This window comes from Lipotes vexillifer, unplaced genomic scaffold (assembly GCF_000442215.2).
Source record: "Lipotes vexillifer unplaced genomic scaffold, Lipotes_vexillifer_v1.1 scaffold419, whole genome shotgun sequence".
Lineage (NCBI taxonomy): Eukaryota > Metazoa > Chordata > Mammalia > Artiodactyla > Lipotidae > Lipotes > Lipotes vexillifer.
In genome coordinates this window covers 1,255,688-1,266,741 of record NW_006786333.1, presented here as the reverse complement: position 1 = coordinate 1,266,741, position 11,054 = coordinate 1,255,688, and the positions used below count along the sequence as shown (strand labels likewise).

The following is an 11,054-nucleotide window of genomic DNA, read 5'->3' as shown; positions in this document are numbered from 1 at the left end:
GTCCGGAGCCTGCGCTCCGCAACGGGAGAGGCCACAACAGTGAGAAAAAAAAAAAAAAAAAAAAAAAAAAAAAAAAAAAAAAAAAAGAAACCCATTCCTTATGAGTCTGTTTGAAATACTCTTCTCTCCACCCCGCTCCCTTTCTGATTGTCAGGCCTTCACTAGATTCCCACAAAAAGCTTTTGATTCGGCACAGTATTCTCTGCACCCCTGTGGTCCTGGTGAACTGAGTTGTGCTCACTGCAGCCTTGTCTCCTCCCAGGACAGCAGGCAGAAGAGAACGCCAGACTTTTGCTCTCTTCTATACACATTCCTGATTGTCTTCCTCTGTGGTTGCTCTCATCACATGGCGGGTTTAGGTTTGGCTTTTACCCAGCTCACGGCAGTCCCTTCATTGGGCTCCATCCTAACTCAGAACCTCTGCAGTAGTCACTGCCACGGATCCTACCAGCAGAGAACTGGTGCTGTTTCTTCTAAGGTCCTTGATATAGTCCGCAGACATTTATGGGGCATCTCCAATGTCCAAATGCTGGGTGGTTAGTGCTGGGTATTCAGAGAGGAAAAGAGACAGATGAAACTCTGCACCCACAGCAAGGTTGTAAATGTATCAATAGTAATAGGATTTACAGAATGTTCCAGGACTTTTGGAGCAAAAAAGCTTGGGTCTGGAAAGGTAGGTAACAGCTTCAGAAAGAAGCAGACATTTGAGCTGGGTCCTAAAGGATGAGCAGAAGTTCGAGCCAGATGGAAGGGAGCAGACCAAGGCTCTGACATGAGAAGGAGACCAGGAGTGCTAGCACAGGACGTAGTGTGCACAGATGGATTAAAGTGGGGGGAAGACTTGACTAAAAAGCAAAGTAGAGGCTTCATTCCTCCTTCATACAATAAATATTCTAGATCAGCATTGTCCAACAGAGATATAATCTGGGCCAAATAGGTAATTTACAATTTCCTAGCAGTCGCATTAACCAAAAAAAGGTAAAAAGAAACAAGTGAGATTAATTTAACAATATATTTTATTTAACCTAATATAGCCTGTTATCATTTTAACACGTAATCAATATAAAAATCATTAATGAGATGGTTTTATATTCTGTTTTCAATCTATGTCTTCAAAATCTCAACTCAGATTCTAAATTTTCATCAGAAATACTAGAAGGGTATTTGTATCTCATAAAATTTCCAGTTGAAAAGGTAGATTTCACATACCCAACTTATTCAAATATATATATATATATATATTTTTTTTTTTTTTTGCGGTATGCGGGCCTCTCACTGTTGTGGCCTCTCCCGTTGCAGAGCACAGGCTCCAGACGCACAGGCTCAGCGGCCATGGCTCACGGGCCCAGCCGCTCTGCGGCATGTGGGATTCTCCTGGACCGGGGCACGAACCCATGTACCCTGCATCGGCAGGCGGACTCTCAACCACTGCGCCACCAGGGGAGCCCCAAATATATTTTTTAATGTTCCAATAATTGAGTCAAATATTAGTTTTAAAAGTTAGATTCACTTTAATTATAGAATATCAAAAACTTAATTCCTCATTTATACTAGCCACATTTCAAGTGTTCAGTAGCTACCTGTGGCTAGTGTTTACTGTATCCTGGATAGTTCTAGCCTCTTCTAGAAAGTTTGAACTAAGTACTGCAAGTAATGAAGGGAACCACTAATTTCAAGCAGGGACAGGGCTGATCAGATCTGTTTTAGAAAAGTCACGTTAAGAAAGGACAGTTTTTTGTTTTTTTGTTTTTTTCATGTCTCTGAAAAGATCTGTTACTCAAATTTAAACTACAGACAGAATTGAGAGGAAGAGAAAGAAGGAAAGGGAGTAGCAGGTAACATTTTAAATGGACAAACTGCTGGTACTTTGGGAAGTCCTGTGTATAGAACCATCATTAATGTGCAGATTATGAATCATCCTTGTATTTTTGCTAAAGCTTGTCCTTAAAGCTCTCTAAAGTAAAGGTGTACGTAGTCCTCCTTCTTTCTAAGGCCTTAAGAGTGAGGAGGAATGTGTGGCCTGACCAGATCTCTGAAATGGACCACTCCCCAGGGGCAGCCTTTTCCATGACCCCGACTTTGGAAAAGTGCATCTAATGATTGTCCAGAGACGTGCACAAGTGCTGCATGTGAAGAGCTTGGCCGTGGCTGGGCACCATGCTCTCCTCTGGCTGTGAGGGATCCCTGTGGTGTGGAGCTCTGTCTGGTTGAACAGAGGACCAGGTTAGAAGAGGAAAAAGGTGGCCAATACCCACACAATCATCATAAAACACTCAATAGCAGCTTGGCTTTTTCCCAGGAGCCCCATGGCGCCAATGAAACTCAAGCAATGTTTTGAACAGTATGGGAAAATTCAGGAAAAACACTCCATCTGGGCAGTGTTTGAACCAGCCAACTGTTTTTTTTTTTTTTTTAACATCCTTACTGGAGTATAATTGCTTCACAATGGTGTGTTAGTTTCTGCTTTATAACAAAGTGAATCAGCTATACATATACATACGTTCCCTCCCATATCTCTTCCCTCTTGCGTCTCCCTCCCTCCCACCCTCCCTATCCCACCCCTCTAGGTGGTCACAAAGCACCGAGCTGATCTCCCTGTGCTATGTGGCTGCTTCCCACTAGCTATTTTACATTTGGTAAAGTATATATGTCCATGCCACTCTCTCACTTAGTCCCAGCTTATCCTTCCCCCTCCCCGTGTCCTCAAGTCCATTCTCTACGTCTGCGTCTTTATTCCTGTTCTGCCCCTAGGTTCTTCGGAACCTTTTTTTTTTTTTTTCAGATTCCATATATATGTGTTAGCATACAGTATTTGTTTTTCTCTTTCTGACTTACTTCACTCTGTATGACAGTCTCTAGGTCCATCCACCTCACTACAAATAACTCAATTTCGTTTCTTTTTATGGCTGAGTAATATTCCATTGTATATATGTGCCACATCTTCTTTATCCATGCATCCGATGATGGACACTTAGGTTGTTTCCATCTCCGGGCTATTGTAAATAGAGCTGCAATGAACATTGTGGTACATGACTCTTTTTTTTTTTTTTTTTGCGGTACGCGGGCCTCTCACTGTTGTGGCCTCTCCCGTTACGGAGCACAGGCTCCAGACGGGAAGGCTCAGCGGCCATGGCTCCCGGGCCCAGCCGCTCCGCGGCATGTGGGATCTTCCCAGACCGGGGCACGAACCCGTGTCCCCTGCATCGGCAGGTGGACTCTCAACCACTAAGCCGCCAGGGAAGCCCAACATGACTCTTTTTGAATTATGGTTTCCTCAGGGTATATGCCCCAGCCAACTGTTTTACGGTTCAGAAATTCATAGAACTAAAGAGTAAACAAAACGTGCAATTCCCAAGGTGGTGTAACTACTTTCCTAATTTGCAATCTGTTCTGCTGATGGCTGGGCAGAAATACTATCTCTGACTGCTCTACTTTTCCTTCCTGAAGTCAGGTGAAACCTCAAAAATTTAATCATATTTCCTGTTCACTTGCCTTTAGTTTTTTTATTTAAAAAAATCTTTTGTATATTGATCAGGGTATCACTTACTGCAGGATTTTATATCAAGTCTCAGACCAAAAGTGATAAATTCTTCAAGTCAGAAGCAAATCCACTCACCTGGTTTTCAATTAAATTAAATATATTAAAACCTCATACATTCTGACTCTGCTGATTCAGAATTGGAGATCCTTTGGGAAAAGATCATGAAACTTACTTTTACTCTTCATGGGAAAAGAGGGTTGCTGTAAATTAATATTATCACATTGATTACGGGGTGAAAACTTACCGTATGTGGGAGGACACCTTATTTTCGAGTTTGCACAATTGCTGAGGAAGTTCTCTTCACACTGTGCAATTAGTATGCTAATTACACAGGATTCTTATCTGTTCATCAAGGACTAAACACTAGCACCTTGTGAGCTCATTTAAATTTGCTCAAGTTGTAAGCACCGAGAATAGTTCCTATAGCTTAGAAAGCACTTAGGAAGTTGGTTCTTTTCCATTTCCTATGAGTTCCACAGTTATATATGAAAATATAAAAGCCACTTGTTGTTCTCTTAAAACATTCCCCATGTGGGAATTAGATGACATTCAGGAAATGATCAGGTCATCTCTGAAGAACTGAAGGAGAAATCTGGAGAGTAGACAGAGGGCTTTGATCCCACTCAGTTCAGTTGGGCTCTTTTGCTCCATAAAAATCCAGTCTATACCTTCCCCCCCTCCACACACACACACAGAGCTTCTATAAGAAAAAAGATGTTATCTCATTGCCTCTCAATTTTTGTTCTCAGAATTCTGCTTCTTGGGCCTAATGAGGGTCTCAGATTAACTTCATATATTTCCCACTCACCCAAGTCAAAGGCTGCTTTTTGCATCTAGAAAGTCTGATTATTTGATTCTGTCTTGAAATCTCCTCACGTCCTTGGGCTCCACAGAGGCACACACCACAGCATGTGACTCTGGATGGCAATGAGCAGCTTTCTTTTATTTAATTAAATAAATAAAGGCCTGGATTTAAGCCACAAAGCAAAATGAAGAGGGAGGTTTTGGATGGAAATAGAAGCGGGAGATGGCCCAGCTAAAGCTCCGGGGCATGACTCACTCCTTCAGCCCAGCTTGCAGCTTCCCCCAAACATCAGCCTTGGCCTGATTGACAAGAACCCGCTGCAAAGCTTTCTGCCTCTCAGTCTCAGACGTCAGAAAGTATCAAGTGTCGCCCTTCAGATGCTTGCGCTCATTAGCCCTCGTTTCTGAAACCAAGTTGCCCAGCTTTTACAAGAGAGAATCCATATCTTTCTATAAAGTCCAGATAGTGGGTCAGAAAATGGGCTCCAAAAGTGTGTTTCTGCTCCTACAATAGCCTGTTTCTGTGAGAAAAGGGAAGAAGGAATGGGAAAATGAGGGTACTTTTTTTTTTTAATTGAAATACAGTTGATTTACGATGTGTTAGTTTCAGGTGTACAGCAAAGTGATTGTTATATATTTGTATTCATTTTTTAGATTCTTTTCCATTATAGGTTATTACAAGATATTGAGTATAGTTCCCTGTGCTATACAGTAGGTCCTTGTTGGTTATCTATTTTATTTAATTTTTAAAAAATATTTATTTATTTATTGGCTGCTTTCTGTCTTAGTTGCGGCACACAGGATCTTTCGTTGCAGCACGCGGGCTCTTCATTGTGGTGCGTGGGCTTCTCTCTAGTTGTGACACCTGGGCTCAGTAGTTGCAGCATGAGGGCTTAGTTGTCCCAAGGCATGTGGGATCTTAGTTCCCCGACCAGGGATCGAACCGGGGTCCCCTGCATTGCAAGATGGATTCTTAACCACTGGACCAGCAGTGAAGTCCTTGGTTATCTACTTTACATAAGGTAGTGTGTATATTTTAATCCCAAACTCCTAATTGACGCCCCCCCCATGCCTTTCCCCTTTGGTAGCCATACATTTATTTTCTATGTCTATGAGTCTATTTCTGTTTTGTAAATAAGTTCATTTGCATCATTTTTTTTTAGATTCCACATATAAGCGATATCATGATATTTGTCTTTCTCTTTCTGACTTACTTCACTTAGTATGATAATCTCTAGGTCCATCCATGTTGCTGCAAATGGCATTATTTCACTCTTCTTTAATGGTTGAGTAATATTCCATTGTATATATGTACCACATCTTCTTTATCCATTCATCTGTCAGGTTGCTTCTGTTCATCTGCATCAGGTTCATCTGTTAGGTTGCTTCCATGTCTTGACTATTGTAAATAATGCTGCTGTGAACATTGGGGTGCACATATCTTTTCGAATTATAGTTTTCTCCAAATATATGCCCAGGAGTGGGATCACTGGATATCTAGAGGATACTTTCTAGATACCTATCTAGAGCCAATCTCTGAGGAAACAAATGTTTCTGTTTGATTATGTCAACCTATTCCTTAAAAACCATTACCCGACTCCCCATTATTCTTATATAACAGTCTATTAGCCTCTTTATAGTCAACCTCTTTTTATTATTCCAGCTTCACTCCTTGCTACTCCCACTAAGTTCAACCATCCAGCTATTTTGAACTGGTGGATGTAATATACAAGGATGTAGTCAACAAGTACAAGGACTTTGGAGTCAGAGACCTGGGTTTGAACCAGATGTCTGACACTTGCTTAGCTGTATGACCTTGGGAAATTTAATTCGTCTTTCAGGACCTGAGTTTCATCATCTGTGAAATGGGGATAACAATACCTGTCGCCTAAGATCATTGTTAGAATTACCTGTTTGTTTAAAAGCACTTGTGCTAGGGAGGAGGGGAGGATGGAGCAGGGGGTGGAAGAAGGCAGCAAGTGAGAGGAGAGGGAATGAGAGAGGAGCAGAAAAGGGATGTGTGATAGATGGAGGAAGCCCAGTAGGGAGTGAGGGAGTGAGCAAAGCAGGGATGGAGGGATGGACGGGATTAAGAGAGGGCAGGAGGGAGGGGAGAAAAGGAAGGGAGAAAGTAAAGTAAGGGTGGAAGTGAAAAAAAATAGCACTTATGCTTCATTAGTAGTAAAGTGTATTATTTTTAATGATGATGACGACGACAACTTTCCTCAGGAAGCTTCCTGCCCTCCCAAGATGGTGTAAAGTATCCCTTTATCCAGAGCTCCTGTGCTTACCTGACAACAGCGTGAATTCCTGTTGTTTGTCTCTACCCTTGAGCTGTGAGCTCGAGAGCAGGACCATTATGTCCATTTCACCGTGGTTTCTCCAGCACGTAATATATTGTTGGCACCCAGAAGATGTTTGTTGGTTGAAAGGGAAAGGAAGAAGAGGTAAAGCAACAAGCAAGATGCTATGAGGGACAGAAAACAGCAAAGTCCCTGCCCCCCAGATGGAGAGCCGCCAGCCAGGGAGACAAACCAACTGCGGGTTGCTCTTTAACCCTCCTGTAAGGATCAAGTATGATATGTTTATGGGGAAGAGGGGTAGAAGCTGAAAAAATGTTTTTAGGTTTTATTTTTTCCTTGTTGTGAGATACAGCATACATACAGGAATGCGTAAAAGTTATATGTAAAATTTGAAGAATTATAAAATGAACACCGTGTAATCACCATGCAGGTCAAGAAACAGCAGTCACAGAAGTTCTGCCACATGTCTCTCCCTCCCAAGCAAATCTCCTTTCTTCTCCCCAGGAAGTAACCACCATCCTGACTTTTATGATAATTATTTCCCTGGTTCACTGTGGTTTTATCATCTGTGTATGGATCCCTAATCGATATAATTTGGCTTTGGTCATTTTTGAACTTCATATAAATTGAATCGTACTGAATGCATAGTTTTTCAACTTGTTTCTTTCCCTCAACCTTGTGAGATTAATCCATGTTGCTGGATGTAGCTGTAGTTGTTTGTTTTTTCCATTACTATAGTATTCCATTATATGACTGTGCCACAATTTATTTATCCATCTACTGCTGATGGACATTTGCACTTTTTCCGGTTTGGGACTACTACAAACAATGCTTGTACAAACATCGTTATTATCTATTTTCTAGGATATTTAAACGTGTACTTTTTTTTTTATCTGGCTGTGCCGGGTCTTAGTTGTGGCACACAGGATCTTTGTTGTGGCATGCAAACTCTTAGCTGTGGCATGTGGGATCTAGTTCCCTGACCTGGGATTGAACCCGGGCCCCCTTGCATTGGGAGCGTGGAGTCTTACCCACTGGACCACCAGGGAAGTCCCTAAATGTGTACTTTTTTTTTTTTCCCCTTTTGAGCATTCATTCTACCTCTGGAATCTCAGGGGTTGTGAAATCAAAACTCGTTTGCACAAAGAAGGTAGACAGGAACTGAAGCAATCATCTAGAGTTTCTCAAAGTGTGGTCTGAGATGACCCACATCAAAATCATCTGTAGAACTTGATTAAATTCGCGGATTAGAAGGCCCAGCCGAAACTCACCAAATGAGAACCTCTGGAGATGAAGTATGAAAAAGCTGCATTTTAGCAAGCTCACAACCCCACCCCCTCCATGAGTCTCATTTGCATCACCAGGCCTCTACTTTCTATGGATGCGACATGTGTGGTGGGACAAATCTCAGTGGTTGGCACGATGTTAGGGAATTTTGAGAGGAGGGGGTATTAGTGCCTTCATGCCCGGGAAATCAGCTCCCTCCTACTTCCTCTGTTGTTGGGTCCTTGCCCTGGCATATCAACAGTCTCCAAGAGGGCTCTGCCCTTAGCACTTAGCACACCTGCAAGTTGAGGTCTCAACTTTTGCTTTCTTTTCCACACCCATCCTTCTCATGCCCCAACCTCTGCCCTATTCCTACCCTGCTCCAAACACTCCAGAACACTCAGAAGTCTCATTTTAACTAACTCAAAGCCTTTCCGTGACCTTTAACAGTACTTTATCTACCTCAATAAGCACCTAGCTCTTGCTGTTGTTGTTAGACGGGCTGTAGGTTCACAGCAAAATTGAGCACAAAATAGAGTTCTCATATTCCCCATGTCCCAAAACACACTCAACCTCTCCCACTATCAACAGCCCACATGGAGTTCCCCAGTGGCCTAGCGGTTAGGATTCCAAGCTTTCACTGCAGGGGGCCTGGGTTCAATCCCTGGTCGGGGAACAGAGATCCTGTAAGCCGCACGGTGCGGCCAAAAAAAACCCCCCAGAACAAAAATATCCCACACAGGAGTAGCACATTCATTATAACTGATGAACCTACATCAACACATCATTACCACTCAAAGTCCATAGTTTATATCAGGGTTCACTCTTGGCGTTGCACGTTCTATGGGTTTTGACAAATGTATAGTGACATGTATCCACCATTATAATATCACACAGTATAGTTTCACTACCATAAAAATCCTGCGTTCCACCTACTCATTCCTCTCTCCCCCCAGCTCTCGATCTTTTCTACTGTCTCCACAGTTTTGCCATTTTTCCATTACGTCATATTGTGTGCAGCCTTTTGAGATTGGCTTCTTTCATTTAGTAATATGCATTTAAGTTTCCTCCAAGTCTTTTCATGGCTTGAGAGCTCATTTCTTTTGAGCACTAAATAATATCCCATTGTTTGGATGTACCACAGTTTATTTATCCACTCACCTAAGGACATCTAGGTTGCTTCCAAGTTTTGGCAATCATGAATAAAGCTCCTATAAACATGTGTGCAGGATTTAGTGTGGACATACGTTTTCTACTCCTTTGGGTAAGTACCAGAGCACAGGCTGCTGGATCATATGCTAAGAATGTTTAATTTGTAAGAAACTGCCAAACTCTTTGCCCAAGTGACTGTACCCTTCTGCATTCCCATCAGCAAAGCATGAGAGTTCCTGTTGCTTCACATCCTCACCAGTATTTGATGCCGTGTTTTAGATTTTGCCCATTCTAATAGGTGTGTAGTCGTGTCTTGTTTTTTTAATTAGGCACCTAGTTTTTAAACAACTACTCTTTTCTCTGTGATTTTGGAGTCCTGTGTTTTAAAATTTTGCACAGCAACTTATAAGCAGGTAATCTTTTTTATTACTAAAAGTGGCCTTATTTACAAACATTTCTTAAGACTAACTTTCTCTTTCTTTCCTTTTTAACATAGATAAATGCAGAGGGGACACCAGAGGAAGTTTTTCTTCAACTCTGCACAGCTATTGACTCTATTTTCTGAAGGCAAAAATGCATGTATGTTAAGGAGAGTGGAGACAGAGAAAACTATTAAAAGTTCATCCCTTAACACTGTATGTTTCCATTTAAACCTTTTGTATGCCCCCTGCCCCCAAATCCTGACATTGCTGTTTGCTTCCCAGCTTGACCTGAGAGGTGTCTGGAAATCATGCATGGTGTATTTGGTATTATCCAACTTTTTCTTCCTAAGTCAGACAGCTGTCTGCACTCACAGCAGCACCCTTTTCTATCACCTCTGAGCTAAATTAGTACATGAACAGCAGTGCAGTGCCCATCTGTGTCAGTTGTGCCTTCAGGACTTACTAGTCTGATCATTCGGTTCTACTCTCTGCAGATAGGGAGGAGTTAGCAACCCTAATGCCCCATCACATCTTCCTTCCTCTTCTGAAGATCTATCTCTTGTTACCTGATTAAGGCCCTTAAGATGGGGGGCAGGCCTGGGCCCCTTCCTCTGGACGTCTCCTCAAGTCTCATCCAGCTCAGAGCTGAAGAGATTGGGTTGATGAGACAACACAAATTGTTCATAAGAAATTTGATTAAATTTGAAAAAATGTGATAAGAGCTTTTTTTTTTTTTTTTTTTTTCCTTGCGTTATGCGGGCCTCTCACTGTTGTGGCCTCTCCCATTTGCGGAGCACAGGCTCCGGACGCGCAGGCTCAGCGGCCATGGCCCACGGGCCCAGCCGCTCCGCGGCATGTGGGATCCTCCCGAAACGGGGCACGAACCCGCGTCTCCTGCATCGGCAGGCGGACTCTCAAGCACTGCGCCACCAGGGAAGCCCAAGAGCTTTTTTATATGTGAAATTGTATAGCTTTTCCAAGATACCAAATCTAGACTAGTCACCGGTAACATTTCTCTATTCATTTCTATGATACTGGCTACTTGGAATAGTGTTGTATTGGCTAAGTGAACAAATTGGATAAATTATCTAATAACCTAGTCTCTTCTAAACCTGGTGGTGCATTTGGGGAATTATACGTTAAAACCAATGACCACACAGAATTTAAAAGCATGCGGTGGTTTGTTATCACATTCACTGGACTAATGTCAACTTATGGCTTTGGTTTTAAACGATTATCTATTTAGTTACCAAGCAAGTAAGAAATATAGTAACAAAACTGACGTGGGTGGAAAGCGCATGTCAGTACACCATGTTTAACAGATCCCAATGCTGTATTTGTTCCATACAGGCCTTTTCCAGGGGTTTGCAAACCTTTTATCCGTATGTAAAATTGTGTTTCCTCATATCAAACTGGTGAGCTGGTTTCTCTTTTGTGCTATCAGTTGCCAAATAAGAGTTTCTTATATATTCTACTGGAATAAATGCATCTTCCATTCAGTCACTAGAAAAGACCATAGTTTCCGTTTGCATGATTTTTTTTCTTCAATGGTTGTGCAGATAAGGA

The 11,054-nt window shown here is 42.1% G+C and overlaps 1 protein-coding gene across 1 annotated transcript in view; it reads left to right on the top strand.

Annotated features, from left to right (window-relative positions):
* Positions 1–9,700, top strand: part of AK5 (adenylate kinase 5) — a 245,420-nt gene extending 235,720 nt beyond the window's left edge. The window contains exon 14 of the mRNA XM_007458720.1: positions 9,563–9,700. Within this exon, the coding sequence (XP_007458782.1) occupies positions 9,563–9,631 (69 nt within the window). The 3' untranslated portion in view covers positions 9,632–9,700. The remainder of the gene's footprint in view (positions 1–9,562) is intronic.
* The last annotated feature ends 1,354 nt before the right edge of the window (positions 9,701–11,054 follow it).